Here is a 27,362-nt window from a genome sequence, read left to right on the forward strand (position 1 = left end):
ATCAGCTGTTTTTCGCTTTCCACACACAATTACTTTATTAGAAATAGAAACAGATCGCTAAAATCTTCTGAATGCAATTGATGATATTTTGCATTTACTCAATTGCTTTTCAAGGTAATCAAAGAAATATTGGTAGAGAGCTAAAAAAAATCTATTCTTTAACAGTTCCAGCACAAAAGAATATGCATGTTCTTCATAAAACAAAAAACTACAAAAAACAAAGGATTAAAAAGTATAATTTCTTTTTGTAAAGACAGTGAGACACATACCCAATAATCTAATAAAACCTTAAAAAAGAGAAAGCTTTCAAGTAAATTATGGAAGAAACTAGAAACATACCTTTGATTCTTTGAAGTCACAACAACCGATCTCTTTGAAGTCACAACAGCCGGTCTTCGTTTGCCCGTTTCTGAAACTATCTCCCTAATTGAAAGCCTGAAGCTGAAACTATCGCTGAGACACCGACGCCGTTTGCCCTAATTGACTTTCTAAATTCTAATTCCCTAATGAGTAATGCCTAATCCCTAATGGAATGAAAGATAAATACTAGAGAGTGGGCTTGGGCTGGGGCGTTGGAGTGGGCAGTGGGCTGGGCATTAGATTAGAAAGTCTTTAAAAAGTGTTGGGCTGGGCAGTATAGCTATAGGTCCAACTTAAAAAATCTTTAAAAATTCGATATTTCGGTATACCGAAATTTTAAGATCCCAATACCGAAGACCGTACCGTAATACCGAAATACCGAATTAGACCGAAATACCGAAAAAACCGAAACCGAAATACCGAATTAATTCGGTCCGGTTCGGAATTCGGTTTTTCGAATTTTATGCCCACCCCTAATTATGATGCCCTCACTTGATCTAGCAAACTCAATACCCAGAAAGTATCTTAGTTCTCCAAGATCTTTCAGCTTAAAGTTTTTGTGCAGAGCATCGTTGGCTTAAAATAAATCTTTTTATTATTACAGTTCCCATTAATTTTGACAACTAGATTTTTTAATTATTTGAAGGTGATCGAAATTGTTCACTTTTGATAAATATAAAGTACCAATTGGCTTCCCCGGATCTCATTTGTTGGGATCACACTGAATATATTATTGTTAGTGTTGCCCTAGTATATATATATATAAACGGTACTGTTTTAGACCTACCTTCAAACATGACCAGTTTTGTTATTGGGAATTGCATTGCCTGCTATTTATTTGTTATAATGCTCCCCTACCTAATTTAAATTGTAAAAACTTCCCCACCATTCTCTGAAATCTTATATATTTCATCACAAAATTTTGTCACTTAAAAGAAAGGAGAAGTTTGGGATCTACTTATTTTTTAAGTTTACCACATCAAGCTATCTATATCTGCCTTCTGGTCCCATACCACAGTCGAACTTTGGCGTGCTTGTTGACTAAACAGTTTTACAAGTCGTTTTTAGCGACTGTACAGAACATCGTTGTCTACTTCTACCTTTTTGTCCCCGTTGTTTATGTAAAGTCGGCATGCTTACTAAAGTGGCATTTAGGAACAACGTTTCAAGCTATCATGTCGCTGAACTAGTCCTATGTGAAATCCTTGAAGTAGTTGTACTCTAGCTCGAACCTGCTTCTTAAAACTAATCAGAAACAGAGAACTTTGAATACACGTAAGACTAGTTTGTTGTATTAAAGAAATTACGTGTTGCCGGAAAAAAAATTGATTCTTGTTATCCTTTCCTTTACATTAGAAACCCAAAATTGCCTCTATAAATACTAGTACTACTTAATGGTGCAAGACTTTCCAAGTTCCCCAATAAACACAAACAATGTGAAAAGAAGTCCGGTTCTTTTGAGATAGGTGTACATTGAAAAGAATGCTGAAGGATAGAGACCATGATTTGATTCTTTCATTGCAGCAAGGTTAGATAACAATTCTAATTCTCTCTTCGCATGTTGTTTCTTTAACTTTTCATTCAGCATACGGCAAAATGACTTGAGGTGTACAGAGAGCTGTCGCATTTAGATGCAGAAGACCTGATATAATCCAGCTACAAACACGTACGTTACCGAAACGCATTCTGATATCTTCAAAGAGCGCCAAGTGACGAGGCATCACTTCTGTGCTTTGTAGACACATACAAAAGGAGGACCGCCTGCTGCCACAAAGCACAAGGTTGACAAAGAACCGATTAAGTTTAACATGGGATTCTACATCTTAAAGTACAGTCTCATGTGCATTCATAAAACATCAGCTGCCTCCATAGTCAGCACTAGTCAACTTTGTCCCCAGTTCTACCCTCGGCTTAGCTGAAAGGCCCCTTGCTAACATCTCTTCATCATATTTCCGTGCCATATCAACCATACCCTTTTGCACCAAAGCGTCAATTAATGCATTGTAAGCAGACACATCTGGACTCAACCCCTGTTTTTCCATCTTTTCCCAAAGAATAAAGACCGGTCGAAGAAATCCCCATCTTCCAAATTTCCTCATAAGCATGACATAAGTGTCCATCCTGGGCCGCACTCCGCTTTCAATCATTCTATCAAACAACTTGAGAATCTCTCTGGCTTCTCAAGGCATCCAAAAAAGCAGTTGTATGTAATGACATTAGGCTCGCAACCCTTGCTAGGCATTTGATTAAGCAATCTATATGCGTCTTTGTACCTCCCATTTTCACACATAAGCTTGATGAGTGTGTTATATGTTGAAACATTTGGTTTGCACTCCAACTCAATCATCTCTTGACAAAGCTTAGCTGCTACATCAACACCATCTGAAATCCCAATAGCACGGATGACAATGTTATACGCGATCACATCCAAGTCAATTCCCTTCTTCTTCATTTCTTTGTATAATTTTACAGTTTTCCATGGTTTTCCGCTCTTGCATTGTACATCCATGTAAGTAGAGTACGAATATAGATCCTTTTGCACACCCCTTGTGTCCATCTCTTCCCAAAACTGTCTACACTTCCCCCACCAACTCAGTTTGAACAACCCACGAAGAAGCATATTACATATTTTTGTGTCCACTTTAAAGCAAGAATACTTCACATCATTCTTGTTCTTAGGGAAGCACAACTCTTCGGCCTCTATCACATGCTTATACTCACATAAAGCATCAATTAGATTTGAAAATGAAACTTGATCTTTTAAATTAAATTCCTCCATCTTATCAAACGTATCAATTGCTTCTTTAACCATGTGAGCAGACACATAACGTTTGAACAACACCCGGAAAGTGGTGTGATCAGGTGTGGAGGATGCACTTCTCATTCTCTCAATCAAATTCCAAGCTGCATCAAATTCAAAAAACTTGCCAAGAATGTCAATAAGCTACACTACAAGAAAGTATGGAATTTGCAACAAAGTTTTAGCAACAATTGAAATATTGTTGGCTAAAATGGATAAATGGCAACAACTCGATTAAATTGCTGTTATAGCATAGATTTTTTGGCAACAAAATTTTCTTGTTGCCAAATATGTTAATTTTGTTGCCATATTCTATGGTTTAGATAATAAACTTTAAAATTTTAAAAATGACAACAAAGTTCTAGCAACAACTACAGTATTGTTGCCGAATTTTAATAAATGGCAACAACTAATTTTAGTTATTGCAAAAAATAAAACTTTTAACGTAATAAAGTTAAATTATAAAGAAAATTGGCAAGAATAAAATTTTTTTGTTGGCAATAAACATTATTTTGATATACGTGGGTTGTGGCCTAAAACTTTTGATTTTTCGTCAAAATCCAACGCGGCAAACCTTTCCACTTTTGCCGGTTTTTTAGCTCACTCACTAATAACCATTCTGGCTAGGGTTTTTCTTATCAGTTCTACTTGAAAGAGCTCCTCCCCTGCTGCGTCCTCTTTGTTGCTTCGTGTTGCGACTGATCGGAGAAGAACCGGTAAGAATTCAATCTTTAATTGCTTTACCCGATTGCTTCACTAAATTATGGAAATACCAATGTTTGTGATTGTCTTTTATCATTGAAGTACTTAATGGGTATGGGTATCTTAAAATTTTCTATGCCGGAGAAGTATTTGCAATGTTTTCTCCTCTAATTCCTTTTGCTACAGAAAGAAACTTTGCATAGGTTTTTCTTTTATTGTTGTCTAGTTTGTTGTTCGTTTTTTTCAATTCATCTTCTGCTAACGTTTTTATACATGTTCTCTGTATAATAACAGAATGAAACTAGTACTGAACACGAAAGTTTTTCTCTGTAATTCGTAAAAATTTGATAGGTAAAACTATAAGTTGCAAAGAGATTTTTCAAACATATAATTTGATCAATTTCCAAAGGCCATCATTTCGAGGTTATCAATTTATGCTTAGCGTAGATACTTATCCTTTTTAATTTAATAAACAATTTGATTGTGTAAATATCTCTCATAAGATAAAAAGTAAATAAAAGATATGTTGAATAACTTATCCTTTGATGTAATCAGTTCAATTTTATATTTCTTACCATTCAATTCTACGACCTTGTGAGGGGAAATTGGAAACAAAAATAAACCACGGCATCAATTAGAAATTTATGTGAAGTATTGTTTACTCGAAGAATTCTGCGATATGAAATTAAATTGAAGGTCAATAATTCCACACTTCTAGTTTTAAATACCAATTTCACGAGAAGTTTATCAATTACTTGCTGTTATTTCTGGTATTGGATCTGTTTGGTTCATAAAAAATTTACTTTATATCCCCGGTCCAATTTTAGTTCTTTGAATATTTTATTCATGTATATGGCTATTCGTTGATTCCAAAGTAAAGTAAATTTTTGATTAATCATCAGATGCATAGAATTATTACTAGAGTCTGGTTGCAGTACAATTGATTTACAATGGTAGATGATTTCCAACTTTGGGAAGAATGAATTGTTTTACCATTTTCTTGAGTTGGGGTTTGCATGGAATAGAGTTCTGAATTTTCATGCTATTTAACTTAAAAGTCACACAGAGAACTCTTCATGATATAAAAATAAAGCAAGGACAACCATCTAGGGAAATGACCTGGCATCTGAGTAGGCTGGTTAAGTAATTACTTGATTAATGTTGAAATGATCATTACAGGAAGATTACAATTACATGCTCCAATTCTTGGGAAGGCTACTGCAAACTGTTACAAGTTTTCCCTTTTCCCTTTATGTCCATCTAAGGTTATTGACTTTAAAGCTAAATGTTGATGGTAGAAATAAAAGGTATACAAAAATGTAAAGAACACCAGATAACTTTCCTCTATGTGTGTGTATCTCTAAGTACTTCTGTGTGTGTACATTATATGTATATGTTGCTAAATAATGGATCTGAGAGAAGCAAATATCACCCCAGAGGAAAAGCAACCAGTTATCAAAAAATGATTATTTATTGAAAGCAACAGTTTGTTTTAAGCCAAAGATTTGTCAGACTACTGTTCTTATATCTGTGCTTTCTTCCTTTTCTTATTTACTTGCCTAAGAGTGACTGTTTAGATTTGCATCCTCAAAGGGGAGGGACAACATAATTGTAAAGCTCCTCCATGTCTAACCATAAGGTTGGGGATTCGAGTCACTAAAGTTGGTAAAGGCCAACTCTATTAGAAAGAAGTGATTCATTTTTAGAAAAATTTGAAAAAACATCTGGTTGATAAAAATTTTTACTGCAAAAGCTTTTAAGCCTTTTTTGAAACAAAACTCCACCTAACACTTTCTATTAGTGTTTGTTTGCCTTTCTCTGCCAGCGTGCAAACAAACCTTTGCCTCAAAAGTTGAGACATGATGTTATAAAATGACATTTCCTTATGAAGACTAAGTCCAGCTTCTATAACATGACAATTTATCCTGCTCTTTTTGCTATGTCAGTCTATAGTTTTTTTACTTGCATTAGATTTTTAACCCAGAGGATTGATAAGGATATGTCTAGTGCTACAGATGCTTGGATGTTGGTGAACTCTGACCTAGGACCACTTGTTTGCTACCCGAAAAGTCTTGCTTGTAGAGCAAATAAACTCCTTTTTAAATAGTAATCTTTTCTGTTATGTAATCTGATTTATAGAACCCTTTTGTATCATAATAATCTTGGCATTCTTACCATCAGAACATGTTTCTCTAGTTGTGTTTGTCATTCTTGATTGGTGAGATTTTGTAGATTGTATTCGTGTAGATTAATTAGGAATACGCTATAAATAAATGGATTTAACTTTATATATTATTTATTTTCTTATTCTACTTCTTATAGTACATAAAAAATATATATTTACGAACTCAAACGCAATGCAGAGAATGAGTGAGCGAAGCAAAACCAATAAAGCAAATCAAGAAATGAATCATATTTTTACGAATTTTGGTTATTCTTGATTTAATAACATAATTTGATTTGTTTTGGTAGATAAATAAAAACATTGGAAAAGAGCCAAACTTGCAGAAACTTTGGGAATTGACTCCCATGAAGAACAGATATTGGGTTAATGATGCCTTTGCTGCATTAATGCTGTATTTGTGAAACTTGTTGGAGAAACGTCAAGTTATTGTCGGGGTCAAGGATCAGGAGTTAAGTCGACAAGTAGGAGATCCATGATTGGAATTCAAGAGAAACTGCAAGCACAACAAAAAGAGGCAGAAGAACGTCGTAAACGAGAGAGTGTAGAATGCCAGCTAAAAGAAGTACAGAAACAGCTTGAGGAGCGAAAAAATCGAGAAGCCATGGTGCTTGAACAAAAATTGTTAAAAGAGAGCATGATGGCACTAGCATCCCATATACTAAGTACTGAGGTATTTCATTACTTACTTTTGATCCTAAGAATATTTCTGTAACAATAAAAGTGATAGCATGTTGCTAGCATTGCTCTAAACACAAGAAAACAAATAATATCTAATTGAAGCATAGCTCTAGAATTGATTGCAAATAAGTATCCAGCATACATACTTGTAAAGTAAAAATCACTCATGTACTAAACTAGTAAATGATACCTTATTACTTACATATGATCCACAAAATAATACCACAGGACATGCATGTACTGATTAATTACTTTTGTCGCTCTCACTATTTCTGTTTCTGACTCGTTCCCATATCATTCCTTTCCACTGATTTGTACGACAAATTAAGTTATGTAGTTTTATTATGTTTAACAAAATGGAGTTTCTGGTGGAATTCTCAATATTATTTCTAATTTAAGTAGTTCAAATGAGGCAAGTCGTTCAAGACTTATGGATAACATCACAGTAAGAAACTTTGTCTAACTCTTGTAAAAATAAATTCGTTGGTTGATATTGTTCAATATCATGTTTGTATTATTGTTTTCAGTTACAATTTATTTAATTTTCTGTCATCTGAGATCAAAATCACCAAATTGAGATATTATGACCATAACTTGTTATGCTTTCTGTGCCCTTTTATGTGAGATGCGCAATAATGGATGCTAAGTTAAATAGAAATACAACAGGGTATAACGATATTATTTTATGAACAGTCCCCCAACCTTTACAAATTACAATTGTGCATTGTAATCACTACAACAGAGAAAGAGCATAGTTTTGCTTAATAGTTTGATAAAGAAAAAAAATTGGAGTGCCTTAAAAGTTACTTGGAATTGTTATTTGTCCTGGTCCTGGTACTGAAAAATTGATTAGTCAGACTCTCAGATATTTGGGCTACTACAAGTCTAATAACCATGTATAGTACATGGTAGGATTTCTATAGTAGGTAGTTAGCTTTCCTCTTTTATGTTACATGGTGCAAGTTCTTACTTGATAATTTCTTAGCTTTAGCTTTTGTTATAAGAATCTTTTTATATCATTCATTGGTGCCCAATTTTTTTTTTTTTTATTTGTATTTGTGAACTTTATAATTTTCTTCTATAAAAAATATAACTATAATTTATCTTCTTTTGCAGGACGAGGATGAATAAACCAACATAGCTGACAATATGGTTCATCTAATGCTCAAGCTACTAGAAGAAGATTTACTTTTGGGTTGTTATTAGATTAGAAATTATGTCCCCGTAGATGCTCTTGTTTTTATTTTAAAGTAAGAACATGTGTTTTAGTAGTATTTAGTTTTTGAAAGTATGTAAATACTTAGTGCATCAGTTGTATTGATATTTGCAAATATATATCATATATTAATTTATATATATATTTGTGATAGTTTAAAAGAAAATGTTATTTGTGTATGTAGCAACTACACATTTATTATTGCTAGCTGTACAAGTTCCCACAACAATACTTGTTGCGAAAAGCCTTTATAACAGATTATTAACTACCCTCCTGCCAATTTTTTGCCACAAGTAGTATTGTTGCTAAAATAATAATAATTTATCGAAACAATAATTTTTGTTGCTAAATGTTTTTATAAGCCACAAGGGTATAATCAAAATATAATTTATGGCAATAATATTTCTTGTTGCGTTAAGTCAGCTTTTGGCAATGACAATTTTTGTTGTTGCAAAAACTTTTCCCATCAGCATTTATTGCAACGGCATGCAACAACTTTTTTGTTGTTGCCAAAAGTACGTTTCGCAACAATATCCAATATATGGCAACGAAAAAATGTGTTGCAATTTTCACACTTTCTTGTAGTGCTGGTTGCAAGTTTGGATGGTGTGGTGGAAGCCACACTGCTCCTCAGCCCAGTTGAAGAACTCTAAAGCTCTTCTCCAGTCATTGTTGTAACAAGAGAGCGTCTCTAGCACGATGGTGGGGTTTAGGGGTTCAAAGGAAGCACTTGTTGAACTGGTAGGAAGATTTAGAAGTGGGGATGAATGGGGGTCATCATAGTTGGGAAAGGGAGTGGGATTGGGGGGTTTGGAGGGAGTGGAGTGATAATCGTGATGGTGAAGCAAGTTTTCTAATTGGGTGAGAAGCAAAGAAGAAGGTAAGAAAGTTGAATATCGATAAATAACAAACGAAAGCATTCTAGAAGAGTAGGAACTGGTTTTCGAATATAATCTGCAGTAACTGTGTGGTTCTCAGGAGTGCAGGAGTTAATGATTGTCCTGTAATGTAAATTACAATGATAAAAAATGTTATATTAGTTTAGCATCACCACAGAAAGGATCTCTAAACGTTAAACATTTTGAATTTTTCCAGTATTCTGTAATGGAAGAGTGTATACTGGCAAATATTTGTTTGCTCTTGACTTATTATTGGTGTTTCTTTATAAATACTTGTAATGGGCAGTGTAATGATGTAATCAAAATTTCATTGTTTACATGTTGTCTTTCTTTTATTTACGTAATTTAGTTCGCCTTTTATTTTCTGCTAATATATATGGCTGTATATACTTTTCATCATTTCCATAAGGTTCTTCGAACATGTTTGACTAAGACATTTGTTTTATTTAGTTTTACATTTTTCAACACATAAACAAGTACTTGAATTCCAAACTATACTGTAATGCACAATTTCCAATAAAACAAAAACTCAACTGAATCCCATCTCGATCTCAACTCAATTCACAAATCACAAATCATTCATGATCACATAAAAACCATCTCTTAACACATTTCACATCCCTTGTTATGATAATTTGATTTAAGGACAAAAGGAAACTTACCAATTTACTGGAAAAATTGATGGACAACAACACAGAAGTAATTGCAGCCACTAGACCCCAGCCAGTTAGAGTTGAGGGGCTTTTGACTCTTCTTTTGTTTCTGCAAAGTAAAAAATAAGCCTCAATGCATTGACACTACCAACCAAGAAACAAAAGGAAATTTCCTGATTCAATTTACCAAACCAACGTAATACAATTTCAAGTTAGCAATTCCCCAATTCATTCCCCCACCCACCCCAAACACACACAAAAAAAAACTACTAAACTTGAATATATTGTAGAACTTAACTTAAAGAACAACCCAGTTTAGCATAGATAATTCACTGTAAACTAATTTCTCAAGTTGGTAAATTTTATAATACCTATCGTTTTAAAAAAAAATTAGAACTTTTAAAACCATAATGGAGCTGCAATCACCTCTCTCTTATTATAAGATTTCAATTTGGTTATCATAACCAATGGCGGATCCAAGATTTCAAAGTCATGGGTGCTCGTTGGAAAGAGTTGCGAAAGAAGACGGTAGAAGAATTTAGCTATGGGTGCTCACTCAGTAGTTATCTAAATTTTTTGCTAATTGCCTACGTAAATATACTAAATCTGGGTAAAGAAAATGGGTGCTTGAAGCACCCACAACTCTTCATGTGTATCCACCACTGATCATAACCTAATATATTTGATAAATTAAAGAAAAAAACATGTACGGACAATATTAATTGAAAGCTAATATTCTACAGGATATTTTTTCAAAACAGAAAATAATTAGTACTCAGCTTATGAAGTAATAATCTTAAGATGTACTTACCAAAAAAACAATAATACTCCTAATAACTTTAAGATGTGCAATTGAATTACATTGTTCTAAAATGTGAAATGGAGTCCGCTTATAAACGCTTAAACTAGTTTCGTTTTTCAATTGTAACAGACTAACATTATACATACATGAGTTTTCAGGCTTCAATAGATATAACTGAATGAATAGCTATATTAGAGATATACTGGCCAATGGCTCAAACTCTCAATCCTTTGCAAGATCATAGCATCTTGTTCACCAACTCAAAACATGAAATTGTAATATAAATGTTGAGATGCAGCCATGGAAGCTTCTAGGTCGAGAGAGAAGAGAGAAACAGAGAAGAGGAAGAGAAATTCATTTTTTCCTCTTTATACAACTAACTCCAACTAACTGACTACTAACCCACATAATTAACTGAGGTTAACACCAGCTAATTATCTAACTAACCCACGTCATTATTCCTCTTAACACTCCCCCTCAAGATGTGTAGTGAGAAGAGATTGAACACTCCCAGCTTGGACAATAAGAAATCATGTTGTGATTTACTTAGTCCTTTTGTGAGAATGTCAGCTAGCTGCAGGTTTGATGGTACATGAACTGTTTGAATAAGACCCTCATGCACCTTCTCTTTGATGAAGTGACAATCAATTTCTATGTGCTTAGTGCGCTCATGACATATGGGATTTGCTGCTATTTGAATTGCTGCCTTACTGTCACAGAATAGCTTTACTGGCACTTCTACATCAAAATTCAGCTCCTTGAACAATCCTACTAACCAGACTATCTCTGCCACAGCATTTGCCATGCTTCTATACTCTGCCTCTGCTGAGCTCCTTGAAATGGTGTTCTGCTTCTTTGATTTCCAAGAGATCAAAGAATCTCCCAGCTTCACTACAAAACCACTAACTGACTTCCTTGTCATTGGACAAGTTGCCCAATCGGCATCACAATGCACTGTGAGTTGTGATGAAACCTCAGCTGATAATAGTATGCCCAACCCTGGTGCATTCTTTAGATACCTTACCACCATTAGAGCTCCTTCCATGTGGGATTTCTTTGGTTTGTGCATGAATTGACTCAAATTCTGCACAGCATAAGCTATGTCTGGTCTAGTCATTGTAAGGTATAGCAGCTTTCCTACCAGCTGCTGATAACTGGTAGGATCAGGTAACACAGTTCATCCTGATAGGTACTACTGGTTGCTCCTTCATCAAACTCCACACTAGTAAGCCTTTGATTCACCTCTAATGGTATGCCTGCTAGCTTAGATCCGGCTAGACCAAGATCACTGATCAAGTCAAGAGCAAACTTCCTTTGACATACTAGAATTCCCTGCTTACTTCTAGCAATTTCAAGACCAAGGAAGTACTTCATCTCCCCCAGGTCCTTGATCTTGAAATGTTGTTGCAACATGAGTTTAGTAGCCTCTATCATGGTGGGATTAGATCCAGTGATCAGAAGATCATCAACATACACTAGCACAAGGACCTTATCATGACCAGAGTGCTTAGTAAAGAGAGAATAATCATGCAGACTTTGGATAAAACCTGAGGCAGTTAAGGCTTCACAGAGTTTGAGATTCCATTGCCTAGAGGCTTGCTTGAGCCCATAGAGTGATTTTTGAAGCTTGCATACCTGAGAGGACTCCCCCTAGCTAACAAGGCCAGGTGGCGGAATCATATAGACATCCTCCACCAAATCTCCTTGCAAGAAGGCATTGAAAACATCCATCTGATGGAGCTTCCATCCATGCATGGCAGCTAGAGATAATACTGCTCGTACAGTCACCATCTTGATCACAGGAGAGAAGATTTCCTGATAATCTAGGCCTTCCTGTTGCGTGTAGCCCTTGGCCACCAGCCTTGCCTTGTACCTTTCCACCTCTCCTTGTGCATTATACTTGACTTTAAAAACCCACTTGCAGCCTATTGCCCTTTTTTCTGCTGGCAGATCCGCCAAGCACAAGTGTTGTTGTCATTTAGGGCCTTCAATTCTTGATCCATAGCCTCAATCCACTTAGGATCAGGTATGGCCTCAGCATAAGAAGTTGGCTCTTTAACTGCTGCAAAATTGCACACTGACTTGAAGTAGGAGTCTGACAAAGAAGTATAAGACATATACGAGGAAATAGGATACATGGAAGCTGAGCTTGCAGTAGAGGTTCCAGAAGACTTTCCTGTAGGCACTTGATGCACAAAGCCATAAAGTCAACCTGGTGTTTTAGAAGGTCTGGAGGATCTCCTGACTACAACACGTGATGCATCAGTGTCTGTAATGCTTGTTGTAGGTGTAGTAGCTGGTGATTCTATAGGACCAGCTGGCTCACTATGTACTGAAGCAGGATGAGTCCCTGGTGAGCATTCAACTTGTGCATTGTCTGTGGTAGGAATGGACACAAAAAATTATGCATCTGATGCTTGAGATGAAGGAACTGGTTCAAATGTGCCCCTTGTAGCAGGAGACCTAAAAGGAAATACATTCTCCCAGAACACAACATCCCTGCTAACAAACATAATATGGTTGGTTAGACTATAGAGTTTGTAGCCTTTTTGAGTAGAAGAATACCCCAGGTGTACTGCCTTTTCTGCTCTGGCATCAAATTTGTCTGTGTTGGCACCTGTTCTAGTTGCATAACATAAGCAACCAAGGACCCTTAGATGTTGAAGATTAGGTTTCCTGCCATAGAACACTTCAAATGGAGATTTTCCGGACAATGCAGTAGAAGGAATTCTGTTAATAAGATATACAACACTCTGCACACATAGTCCCCAGAACCTTAAGGGAATGCTTCCTTGAAATCTGATTGACTTCTAAGATTTGCCTATGTTTCCTCTCCGCCACTCCATTCTGCTGGGGTGTATGAACACAAAAACTTTGGTGAAGGATCCCTGCTGAACTAAAAATATCATGGCAATGAGTATTAAAAAACTATGTACCATTGTCACTCCTAAAGACCTTGAGAGTTTTACCAAACTGAGTTTTTATTAAGATCAGAAAATCCTTCATTACAATTGAGACATCACTTTTGAGCTTTAACAAAAAAATCCAAACCAGTCTACTATGATCATCTACTAGAGTTAGGAAGTATCTATTCCCATCATAAATGGGAACTCTATAAGGTCCCCATACATCACCATGTACTAAATCAAAAGAACATGTTGCTCTACTAGTGCTCTGTGAAAATGGTAGCCTAGTTTGTTTGGCAAGAGGACAAATTGAGCATTTGCTGCTGCTACTTTTATTATACTGCTTCACTATATGCATCTACTTCAATATTTTGTGAGGGAGCCAAGTCTCCTCATCACTTCTCACATGTAGTACTACTGAGTGAGCCATCTTGTTGCTATGTTTGTGATCCCAGTAGTAAAGTTCATTGAGAAGTCTACCAGTCCCTTTCACCTTCCCAATGTGAAGGTCCTGCGTGAGACAAAAATCAGGAAAGAATGCCATACAACAATTTAGTTCTTTAGTGAGCTTAGAGACTGAAAGAAGGTTGTATTTAAAGCCAGGCACACAAAGAACTCCTGAGATTTCCCCTTGGATCAGTTTACATTTACCAACATGAGCTATTGGGAGCTGAGATCCATTTGGCAAGTGTACTGTACCTGACTCACTATCAGGTGTATGCTTTTCAGACATCATCTTAGAACTAGAAACCATATGATCAGTGGCTCCTGTATCAACTATCCATTCAGGATTAATGCAAGTGGCCATAAATGATCTAATGATACCTGCCATGTTAGCTGTTGAAGCCGATGAGGTATTATCTTTGGTTAGAATTCTGAGTAACTGGTTGTATTGTTCTGGTGTAAAATACATAGGTCTATGTCTTGCTCCTCCTACTATTGCATCTTGGCCAGTATGATGTCCTCCAGTGTTAGTGTTGATTCCTCTTGTCGTTACATTGTATGTATCAAAGTGAGTGTGGCCTTGAGGTTGAGTAGGGTAAGCTGCTACAGAAACCAGATGTGTTATTAGATTCACCAAAACAATTTGTCTCCTTAGGTCCACCATAATTCGCAGCATTAGATCCACCATAGCTCACAGCATTAGCCCCTTGCTTTCTCCTCCCTTTAAAATCAGGTGGATAACCAATGAGCTGGTAGCAATTTTCCTTGTTGTGGCCTTTCATCTTACAATGCTCACACTGAACAATGTTGTGGATCCTGTCATTGTAGCTTCTCCTGGGCTTTTGCTGCGAATTCTTAGCAGTCCATAAGGCAGTAATATCGTTTCCCTCCCCAGGACTGATGAGGCTCTAAGTAGAAATTGATATGTGTGTCTCATCCTCTATGATCAAGCATAAGCCTGGTTCAAAGTAGGCTCAGTGGTCTTCATCAGTATCTGTCTCCTTGCTTGAGCATAGGAATCATTCAATCCTCCTAAAAATTGAAGCAATCTCTGTTGGTGAAGATGCTCAACATAGTCTTTTGACTTCTCACATCCACAACTAGGAGTAGGAGCCATAACATCAAATTCATCCCAAAGTTCCTTCAATTTTGTGAAGTAAACTGAAACAGAATCAGTTCCTTGCGAAATCGTTGCAATCGCACGATGCAACTGATAGATCCTCATACGATTGACCTTATCGAATCGCTCTTGTAGATCCTTCCACACCAAATGTGCATTCGAAGCATAAACAACTCCACTCAACAAATGTGGAGATACCGTGTTCATGATCCAAGATAGGACAATTGCATTGCATGTCTCCCAATCCACATGCAATACAGTAGGAAATGATTCCTTAACACATGCACCAGTAACAAACCCTAGTTTTCGCTTGGCTTGGAGTGCAATTCTCATCGACCTTCCCCACAACCCATAATTCTCGGATCCTTGGAGCTGAACCGGAATTAAAACAGAGCTTGGAGTGTCCGATGGATGCACAAACAAAGGATCAGTATGATCTATCTTAATTGCCGCCATTGTTGACGTCGAAGAATCCGTCATTGTTCAATCAAAATGAATGAGAAACAGAATTCGACCTAGCGACTACAGAGAATGAGAAACAATTGACTTACAGTCACGAGAGCGTGGAATGCGTGATCAATTTGTTGCCATGGCTCTGATACCATGTTGAGATGCAGCCATGGAAGCTTCTAGGTCGAGAGAGAAGAGAGAAACAGAGAAGAGGAAGAGAAATTCATTTTTTCCACTATATCTGCTATGTACTGTACACATACATTTATACAACTAACTCCAACTAACTGACTACTAACCCACATAATAAATTGAGGTTAACACTAGCTAATTATCTAACTAACCCACGTCATTATTCCTCTTAACAATAAAACATGTGATTTTTGCATCAAGGATGAAGACTAATAGTGTTAATTAGCACATTTCGGGATGCAACGAGCTGCAGTGTCTTCTTAAAATACGCATAGAACTAAATTAAGAACCAAAAAGACTGAGTTGGTAAATAGCTCAAATAGGTAAATCACATAGAAAACGCTATGCAGGTTATATAAGAGAGCAAAATCAAATAAAATGGAGCTATACCTTGCCTCAAGTCGGGATACAACAGTCGAAGGCAACGAAGCTGTTCCAGTTCTGAATACGAAGAGAGAAATCGGCAGCGCGAAGGAAAATACTAGAGAGAATAAGCTAGGGTTTAAACTAAGAAGAATCAATCAGAACAACAAAGAATTGAAAAAAGAGAACCCCCAAAATTCTTTCTTGGACAGTTGCGAATCATTGGGCTATTTATAAGTTGCAGTTTGCATTTTGAGAAATTGCTCAAATGCGATTTAATTTCATATTTATAAATTGCATTTGAAATGCAAGTTAAGCTAATGACATCTCCTAAACCGTCTATTATTTCAGTTAACTTAGAAATACGGTGTTTATGGTTCGTTTTGGATCGATTTTTTCTTAAAAAGAAACCAAACTAAGTAAGTCGGTTCTTAAAATGTTGAAATTAAACCAAACCAATTAAGTTGGTTTTTTAGCGATTCGGTTTTTGTTGATTTTTATCGGTTTTTGGTTTTTTCGGTTATTTGTCGGGTTTTTAGTTAAATATGAGACATACACTACCAAATACATATTCCGGCGACTACATTTTCAACGTAACACTATCAAATCAATTGTTCTTTGAGAAATCTATCATTTACCATGATATATTGATGATAATTGAATCAAATAGTGATGAATAATTTAAGTACTCAATTAAAAATCGATTATTTTTAACATGAAATAATTCTTGTACTTAGCAAAAGCAAACTACCAATCAAACTAGAATGTAAAGGAAAAGAATTAGATTATTGTAATAGCAAAAAACTAGACTGAAAATACAAACGACTAATATGTACTATAACATTTTAGAAACTTTATATAAAAATATACATATTTATATATATGTGTGTAATAATAAATTTAAATAGCTACTTCTATAATCGGTTTGGTCGGTTTTTTCGGTTATTTTTTATTAAAACCAAAACCAAATCAAATTTGATCGATTTTTAAAATTCAAAACCAAAACCAAACCAAAACCTAAAAAGTATCGGTTTTTTGATCGGTTTGGTTCGGTTTTCGGTTTGGTTCGGTTTTTCGGGTTTTTATAAACACTCCTACTTAGAACACATGTAAATAATTTTTCACTCATGCATTATACATATTTTGAATTTTCACAAATATTACACATTAATGAAATTTTCCGGCTAAAATTACATATTTTAGGAAAGAATTACTTCAATATGATCCTATGTCTTGCTAAATAACAAAAATAGTCTGTTGATCTAAAATAATTCATTAAATATACTAATTAGCGGTTTTTATCCGTTAATTCACAAAATGTGAAAAATTTCTTAATTTAATAAACTCCAACTATTAAATTTTACGGGATGATGAAACAATAAAGTTCTTTATTTTATTAAAAATATCAAATTATGAGTAAGAGTTAATTATGAAGTTTTAAAAATTAATTATAATTACAGTTTTATCTAAAATAGAATGCACTTAATGGTTAATAAAACATCAACATTTGTGTTGAAGATGTGCTTTTATGATAGTATAACTTAAGATAAATAGGTTACATACATCTCGAGGAAATTACCTGTTAATATTTGTTTGCTTTTAATGAAATTTTAACCAACAACAACATACTCAGTATAATCTCACTAGTGGGGTATGGAGAGGGTATTGTGTACGCAGACCTTACCCCTACCAGGAGAGGTAGAGAGACGGTTTCCTATAGACACTCGGCTCAAGATAAGGTGGAAAAAAAGAAAAGGAAAAAAAGAAGAAGAACAAAGAGGGGGGAGAAAGAAAGACGAGGGAGACAAAAGACGATAAGAAAAACAAGGAAAAAAGATAGCATCAGATAGTAACAATGAAATTTTAACCATGAACTTTAATATTTACACTCAGATACACTTTAGCGGATATAATTATTTGCTTATTAGGATATTATCATTAAATTTGAGTAGATTAATCAAAATAATTTGTTTTCTCAATAATTAGAGTGGATTGTCTAAGCTTTTATGTCCTGATCAATGCTACTCCACAAAGTATTGGGAACGTATCCATAATGAAGCGCACCAAAATAATTTATTTATTTATTTGGTATTTAAACATTTAGTATTAACCACTAATGTAAACGTATCCAAAGCTTTTTTGTTTTCTTTCAATTCTCAGCATGTTTTGGTTATAGCAACCTTGTTTCATAAAGTCAAGTTGATCAAATTTAGTCCTCTGCAGTCCTAGGTGAACACTAACTATTTTGGTATTTCGCTTATTACAGGAAAAAAATAGTAAATATTTCCAAAAGACTTAAACACATTTTGAAAACAAATACTATTATCATCACTAAACAAATTTAAAACAGCAGAGTGGAACTTGAAAGTTCTTTTCGTCCTCGCCTCTTGAGAACTTTAAAGAAGTGTGCACTATTTTGACACCTATTTTCAAAATTTTAGGGTCCTACATGATTACAATTAATAATATTATATCGTAGATTATGATTAAGTAATAAATTAAAATAATAGTATGTGTATATATATATATATATATATATATATATTAAATTTAATTGGGAAAAGGGCCAAATATACCCTTTACTTTCATATATTGTCTACATTTAACATCTGTTATACTATCGGGCCAAATTTACCCCTACAATCAGCAAACTTTTAAAAATACCCCTTTATCTGTTAAGTAATCCAAAATCTCTCATTTTTTTAAATTTAAATCACTTGTTGTTCTTATTGTTCCATTATTTTCAAATGTGCATTCGAAGCATAAACAACTCCACTCAACAAATGTGGAGATACCGTGTTCATGAACCAAGATAGGACAATTGCATTATATGTCTCCCAATCCTCATGCAATACAGTAGGAAATGATTCCTTAACACATGCACCAGTAACAAACCCTAGCTTTCGCTTGGCTTGGAGTGCAATTCTACCTTCCCCACAACCCATAATTCTCGGATCCTTGGAGCTCAACCGGAATTAAAGCAGAGTTTGGAGTGTCCGATGGATGCACAAACAAAGGATGAGTATGATCTATCTTAATTGCCGCCATTGTTGACGTCGAAGAATAAATTCGACCTAGCGACTACAGAGAATGAGAAACAATTGACTTACAGTCACGAGAGCGTGGAATGCGTGATCAATTTGTTGCCATGGCTTTGATACCATGTTGAGATGCAGCCATGGAAGCTTCTAGGTCTAGGGAGAAGAGAGAAACAGAGAAGAGGAAGTGAAATTTATTTTTTCCACTATATCTGCTATGTACTGTATACATACATTTATACAACTAACTCCAACTAACTGACTACAAACCCACATAATTAATTGAGGTTAACACTAGCTAATTATCTAACTAACCCACGTCATTATTCCTCTTAACAATAAAACACGTGATTTTTGCATTAAGAATGAAGACTAATAGTGTTAATTAGCACATTTCAGGATGCAACGAGGTGTAGTGTCTTCTTAAAATACGCATAGAACTAAATTAAAAACCAAAAAGACTGAGTTGGTAAATAGCTCAAATAGGTAAATCACATAGAAAATGCTATGCAGGTTATATAAGAGAGCAAAATCAAATAAAATAGAGCTATACCTTGCCTCAAGTCGGGATACAACAGTCGAAGGCGACGAAGTTATTCCAGTTCTGAATACGAAGAGAGAAATGGGCAGCGCGAAGGAAAATACTAGAGAGAATTAGCTAAGGTTTAAACTAAGAAGAATCAATCAGAACAACAAAGAATTGAAAAAAGAGAACCCCCTAAATTCTTTCTTGGACAGTTGCGAATCATTGGGCTATTTATAAGTTGCAGTTTGCATTTTGAGAAATTGCTCAAATGCGATTTAATTTCATATTTATAAATTGTATTTGAAATGCAAGTTAAGCTAATGACATCTCCTAAACTGTCTGTTATTTCAGTTAACTTAGAAATACGGTGTTTATGATTCGTTTTGGATCATTTTTTTTGTTAAAAAGAAACCAAACTAAGTAAGTCGGTTCTTAAAATGTTGAAATTAAACCAAACCAATTAATTCGGGTTTTTAGCGATTCGGTTTTTGTTGATCTTTATTGGTTTTGGTTTTTTCAATTTTTTTGTTTAAATATGAGACATACACTACCAAATACATATTCCGCCGACTACATTTTCAACGTAACACTATCAAATCAATTGCTCTTTGAGAAATCTATCATTTACCATGATATATTGATGATAATTTAATCAAATCTCAATTAAAATCGATTATTTTTAACATGTAATAATTCTTGTACTTAGCAAAAGCAAACTTCTAATCAAACTAGAATGTATAGGAAAAGAATTAGATTATTATAATAGCAAAAAACTAGACTTAAACACATTTTGAGAAACAATTGACTTACAGTCACGAGAGCGTGGAATGCGTGATCAATTTGTTGCCATGGCTCTAATACCATATTGAGATGCAGCCATGGAAGCTTCTAGGTCGAGAGAGAAGAGAGAAATAGAGAAGAGGAAGAGAAATTTATTTTTTCCACTATATCTGCTATGTACTGTACACATACATTTATACAACTAACTCCAACTAACTGACTACTAACCCACATAATAAATTGAGGTTAACACTAGCTAATTATCTAACTAACCCACGTCATTATTCCTCTTAACAATAAAACATGTGATTTTTGCATCAAGGATGAAGACTAATAGTGTTAATTAGCATATTTCAGGATGCAACGAGCTGCAGTGTCTTCTTAAAATACGCATAGAACTAAATTAAGAACCAAAAAGACTTAAACACATTTAGAAAACAAATACTATTATCATCACTAAACAAATTTAAAACAGCAGAGTGGAACTTGAAATTTCTTTTCGTCCTCGCCTCTTGAGAACTTTAAAGAAGTGTGCACTATTTTGACACCTATTTTCAAAATTTTAGGGTCCTACATGATTACAATTAATAATATTATATCGTAGATTATGATTAAGTAATAAATTAAAATAATAGTATGTGTATATATATATATATATTAAATTTAATTGGAAAAAGGGCCAAATATACCCTCTACTTTCATATATTGTCTACATTTAACATCTGTTATACTATCGTGCCAAATTTACCTCTACAATCAGCAAACTTTTAAAAATACCCCTTTATCTGTTAAGTAATCCAAAATCTCTCATTTTTTTAAATTTAAATCACTTGTTGTTCTTATTGTTCCATTAGTTTCAAATGTGCATTCGAAGCATAAGCAACTCCACTCAACAAATGTGGAGATACCGTGTTCATGATCCAAGATAGGACAATTGCATTACATGTCTCCAAATCCTCATGCAATACATTAGCAAATTATTCCTTAACACATGCACCAGTAACAAACCCTAGCTTTCGCTTGGCTTGGAGTGCAATTCTCATCGACCTTCCCCACAACCCATAATTCTCGGATCCTTGGAGCTCAACCGGAATTAAAGCAGAGTTTGGAGTGTCTGATGGATGCACAAACAAAGGATGAGTATGATCTATCTTAATTGCCACCATTGTTGACGTCGAAGAATAAATTCGACCTAGCGACTACAGAGAATGAGAAACAATTGACTTACAGTCACGAGAGCGTGGAATGCGTGATCAATTTGTTGCCATGGCTCTGATACCATGTTGAGATGCAGCCATGGAAACTTCTAGGTCTAGGGAGAAGAGAGACACAGAGAAGAGGAAGAGAAATTCATTTTTTCCACTATATCTGCTATGTACTGTACACATACATTTATACAACTAACTCCAACTAACTGACTACTAACCCACATAATAAATTGAGGTTAACACTAGCTAATTATCTAACTAACCCACGTCATTATTCCTCTTAACAATAAAACATGTGATTTTTGCATCAAGGATGAAGACTAATAGTGTTAATTAGCATATTTCAGGATGCAACGAGCTGCAGTGTCTTCTTAAAATACGCATAGAACTAAATTAAGAACCAAAAAGACTGAGTTGGTAAATAGCTCAAATATCGGTTTTTGGTTTTTTCGATTTTTTTGTTAAATATGAGACATACACTACCAAATACATATTCCGCCGACTACATTTTCAACGTAACACTATCAAATCAATTGCTCTTTGAGAAATCTATCATTTACCATGATATATTGATGATAATTTAATCAAATCTCAATTAAAATCGATTGTTTTTAACATGTAATAATTCTTGTACTTAGCAAAAGCAAACTACCAATCAAACTAGAATGTAAAGGAAAAGAATTAGATTATTGTAATAGCAAAAAACTAGACTTAAAATACAAACGACTAATATGTACTATAACATTTTAGAAACTTCAATAATGTGTGTGTGTGTGTAATAATAAATTTAAATAGCTACTTCTATAATCGATTTTGTTCGGTTATTTTTTTATTATAACCAAAACCAAACCAAATTTGATCTATTTTAAAAATTCAAAACCAAAACCAAACCAAAACCTAAAAAGTATCGGTTTGGTTCGGTTTTCTGTTTTGTTCGATTTTTCGTATTTTTATAAATATGTGTGTGTGTGTGTGTGTGTAATAATAAATTTAAATAGCTACTTCTATAATCGGTTTGGTTCGGTTTTCGGTTTTCGGTTTGGTTCGGTTTTTCGGGGTTTTATAAACACTCCTACTTAGAACACATGTAAATAATTTTTCACTCATGCATTATACATATTTTGAATTTTCACAAATATTACACATTAATGAAATTTTCCGGCTAAAATTACATATTTTAGGAAAGAATTACTTCAATATGATCCTATGTCTTGCTAAATAACAAAAATAGTCTGTTGATCTAAAATAATTCATTAAATATACTAATTAGCGGTTTTTATCCGTTAATCCACAAAATGTAAAAAATTTCTTAATTTAATAAACTCCAACTATTAAATTTTACGGGATGATGAAACAATAAAGTTCTTTATTTTATTAAAAATATCAAATTATGAGTAAGAATTAATTATGAAGTTTTAAAAATTAATTATAATTACAGTTTTATCTAAAATAGAATGCACTTAATGGTTAATAAAACATCAACATTTGTGTTGAAGATGTGCTTTTATGATAGTATAACTTAAGATAAATAGGTTACATACATCTCGAGGAAATTACTTATTAATATTTTTTTGCTTTTAATGAAATTTTAACCAACAACAACATACTTAGTATAATCTCATTAGTGGGGTATGGAGAGGGTATTGTGTACACAGACCTTACCCCTACCAGGAGAGGTAGAGAGACGGTTTCCTATAGACACTCGGCTCAAGATAAGGTAGAAAAGAAGAAAAGGAAAAAAAGAAGAAGAACAAAGAGGGGGGAGAAAGAAAGGCGATAAGAAAAACGAGGAGAAAAGATAGCATCAGATAGTAACAATGAAATTTTAACCATGAACTTTAATATTTACACTCAGATACACTTTAGCGGATATAATTATTTGCTTATTATGATATTATCATTAAATTTGAGTAGATTAATCAAAATAATTTATTTTTTCAATAATTAGAGTGGATTGTCTAAGCTTTTATGTCCTGATCAATGCTACTCCACAAAGTATTGGGAACGTATCCATAATGAAGCGCACCAAAATAATTTATTTATTTATTTGGTAATTAAACATTTAGTATTAACCACTAATGTAAACGTATCCGAAGCTTTTTTGTTTTCTTTCAATTCTCAGCATGTTTTGGTTATAGCAGCCTTGTTTAATAAAGTTAGGTTGATCAAATTTAGTCCTCTACAGTCCTAGGTGAACACTAACAATTTTGGTATTTCGCTTATTACAGGAAAAAAATAGTAAATATTTCCAAAAGACTTAAACACATTTTGAAAACAAATACTGTTATCATCACTAAACAAATTTAAAAAGTTCTTTTCGTCCTCGCCTCTTGAGAACTTTAAAGAAGTGTGCACTATTTTGACACCTATTTTCAAAATTTTAGGGTCCTACATGATTACAATTAATAATATTATATCGTAGATTATGATTAAGTAATAAATTAAAATAATAGTATGTGTAAAAAGGGCCCTTAGTTAAATGGGAAAAGGGCCAAATATACCCTCTACTTTCATATATTATCTACATTTAACATCTGTTATACTATCGTGCCAAATTTACCTCTACAATCAGCAAACTTTTAAAAATACCCCTTTATCTGTTAAGTAATCCAAAATCTCTCATTTTTTTAAATTTAAATCACTTGTTGTTCTTATTGTTCCATTATTTTCAAATGTGCATTCGAAGCATAAACAACTCCACTCAACAAATGTGGAGATACCGTGTTCATGAACCAAGATAGGACAATTGCATTACATGTCTCCCAATCCTCATGCAATACAGTAGGAAATGATTCCTTAACACATGAACCATTAACAAACCCTAGCTTTTGCTTGGCTTGGAGTGCAATTCTCATCGACCTTCCCGACAACCCATAATTCTCAGATCCTTGGAGCTGAACCGAAATTAAAACAGAGTTTGGAGCGTCCGATGGATGCACAAACAAAGGATGAGTATGATCTATCTTAATTGCCGTCATTGTTGACGTCGAAGAATCCGTCATTGTTCAATCAAAATGAATGAGAAACATAATTCGACCTAGCGACTACAGAGAATGAGAAACAATTGACTTACAGTCACGAGAGCGTGGAATGCGTGATCAATTTGTTGCCATGGCTCTGATACCATGTTCAGATGCAGCCATGGAAGCTTCTAGGTCTAGGGAGAAGAGAGAAATAGAGAAGAGGAAGTGAAATTCATTTTTCCCACTATATCTGCTATGTACTATACACATACATTTATATAACTAAATCCAACTAACTGACTATTAACCCACATAATTAACTGAGGTTAACACTAGCTAACTCTCAATCCTTTGCAAGATCATAGCATCTTGTTCACCGACTCAAAGCATGAAATTGTAATATAAAACATGTGATTTTTGCATCAATAATGAAGACTAGTGTTAATTAGCACATTTCAGGATGCAACGAGCTGCAGTGTCTTCTTAAAATACGCATAGAACTAAATTAAGAACCAAAAAGACTGAGTTGGTAAATAGCTCAAATAGGTAAATCACATAGAAAACGCTATGCAGGTTATATAAGAAAGCAAAATCAAATAAAATGGAGCTATACCTTGCCTCAAGTCGGGATACAACAGTCGAAGGCAACGAAGTTGTTCCAGTTCTGAATACGAAGAGAGAAATAGGCAGCGCGAAGGAAAATACTAGAGAGAATGAGCTAGGGTTTAAACTAAGAAGAATCAATTAGAACAACAAGGAATTAAAAAAAAAAAAAGAACCCCCAAAATTCTTTCTTGGACAGTTGCGAATCATTGGGCTATTTATAAGTTGCAGTTTGCATTTTGAGAAATTGCTCAAATGCGATTTAATTTCATATTTATAAATTGCATTTGAAATGCAAGTTAAGCTAATGACATCTCCTAAACCGTCTGTTATTTAAGTTAACTTAGAAATACAGTGTTTATGATTCGTTTTGGATCTTTTTTTGTTAAAAAGAAACCAAACTAAGTAAGTCGGTTCTTAAAATGTTGAAATTAAACCAAACCAATTAATTCGGTTTTTTAGCGATTTGGTTTTTGTTGATATTTATCGGTTTTTGGTTTTTTCGATTTTTTTGTTAAATATGAGACATAAACTACCAAATACATATTCCGCCGACTACATTTTCAACGTAACACTATCAAATCAATTGCTCTTTGAGAAATCTATCATTTACCATGATTTAATGATGATAATTTAATCAAATCTCAATTAAAATTGATTATTTTTAATATGTAATAATTCTTGTACTTAGCAAAAGCAAACTACCAATCAAACTAGAATGTAAAGGAAAAGAATTAGATTATTGTAATAGCAAAAAACTAGACTTAAAATACAAACGACTAATATGTACTATAACATTTTAGAAACTTCAATAATGTGTGTGTGTGTGTAATAATAAATTTAAATAGCTACTTCTATAATCGATTTTGTTCGGTTATTTTTTTATTATAACCAAAACCAAACCAAATTTGATCTATTTTAAAAATTCAAAACCAAAACCAAACCAAAACCTAAAAAGTATCGGTTTGGTTCGGTTTTCTGTTTTGTTCGATTTTTCGTATTTTTATAAACACTCCTACTTAGAACACATGAAAATAATTTTTCACTCATGCATTATACATATTTTGAATTTTCACAAATATTACACATTAATTAAATTTCCAGCTAAAATTACATATTTTAGGAAAGAATTACTTCAATATGATCCTATGTCTTGCTAAATAACAAAAATAGTCTGTTGATCTAAAATAATTCATTAAATATATTAATTAGCAGTTTTGATCCGTTAATTCACAAAATGTGAATAAAATATTAATTAAATAAACTCCAACTATTAAATTTTACGGGATGATGAAACAATAAAGTTCTTTATTTTATTAAAAATATCAAATTATGAGTAAGAGTTAATTATGAAGTTTTAAAAATTAATTATAATTACAGTTTTATCTAAAATAGAATGCACTTAATGGTTAATAAAACATCAACATTTGTATTGAAGATGTGCTTTTATGATAGTATAACTTTAGATAAATAGGTTACATACATCTCGAGGAAATTATTTGTTAATATTTTTTTGCTTTTAATGAAATTTTAACCAACAACAACAACAATATACTCAGTATAATCTCGCTAGTGGGGTCTGGGGAGGGTATTGTGTACGCAGACATTAACCCTACCGGGAGAGGTAGAGAGACTGTTTTCTATAGATACTCGGCTCAAGATAAGGTGAAAAATAAGAAAAGGATAAAAAGAAGAACAACAAAGAGGGGGCAGAAACAAAGACGAGGGAGACAAAAGACGATAAGAAAAACGAAGAGAAAAGATAGCATTAGATAGTAACAATGAAATTTTAACCATGAACTTTAATATTTACACTCATTTCATTAGGATACACTTTAGTGCATATAATTATTTGCTTATTAGGATATTATCATTAAATTTGAGTAAATTAATCAAAATAATTTGTTTTCTCAATAATTAGAGTCTATTGTCTAAGCTTTTATGTCCTGATCAATGCTACTCCACAAAGTATTGGGAACGTATCCATAATGAAGCGCACCAAAATAATTTATTTATTTATTTGGTAATTAAACATTTAGTATTAACCATTAATGCAAACGTATCCAAAGCTTTTTTGTTTTTTTTCAGTTCTCAGCATGTTTTGGTTATAGCAGCCTTGTTTCATAAAGTCAGGTTGACCAAATTTAGTCATCTGCAGTATTAGGTGAACACTAACTATTTTGGTATTTCGCTTATTACAGGAAAAAAATAGTAAATATTTCCAAAAGACTTAAACACATTTTTTAAACAAATATTATTATCATCACTATAAAATTTAAAACAGCAGAGTGGAACTTGAAAGTTCTTTTCGTCATCGCCTCTTGAGAACTTTAAAGAAGTGTGCACTATTTTGACACCTACTTTCAAAATCTTAGGGGCCTACATGATTACAATTAATAATATTATATCATAAATTATGATTAAGTAATCAATTAAAATAATAGTATATATATATATATATATATATATATATA

The 27,362-nt window shown here is 33.7% G+C and overlaps 1 protein-coding gene and 1 non-coding gene across 2 annotated transcripts; both read right to left on the reverse strand.

Moving 5' to 3' along the window:
* Positions 1 to 339: 339 nt before the first annotated feature.
* On the reverse strand, positions 340 to 3,452 carry LOC107779795 (pentatricopeptide repeat-containing protein At1g80550, mitochondrial-like). Its single transcript, XM_075251717.1, is given in 2 exon segments — positions 340 to 2,533; positions 2,536 to 3,452. Coding segments are annotated over 2 exon segments (1,026 nt in total). The 5' UTR covers positions 3,245 to 3,452; the 3' UTR covers positions 340 to 2,216.
* Positions 340 to 15,310, reverse strand: LOC107787329 (uncharacterized). The gene is made up of 3 exons (XR_012708630.1): positions 13,463 to 15,310; positions 9,503 to 9,602; positions 340 to 8,942 (listed from the first exon to the last, which is right to left on the reverse strand). It is a non-coding gene; the product is annotated as an uncharacterized LOC107787329 (transcript).
* Positions 15,311 to 27,362: the final 12,052 nt, after the last annotated feature.

Source organism: Nicotiana tabacum, chromosome 4 (assembly GCF_000715075.1).
Source record: "Nicotiana tabacum cultivar K326 chromosome 4, ASM71507v2, whole genome shotgun sequence".
Classification (NCBI taxonomy): Eukaryota; Viridiplantae; Streptophyta; class Magnoliopsida; order Solanales; family Solanaceae; genus Nicotiana; species Nicotiana tabacum.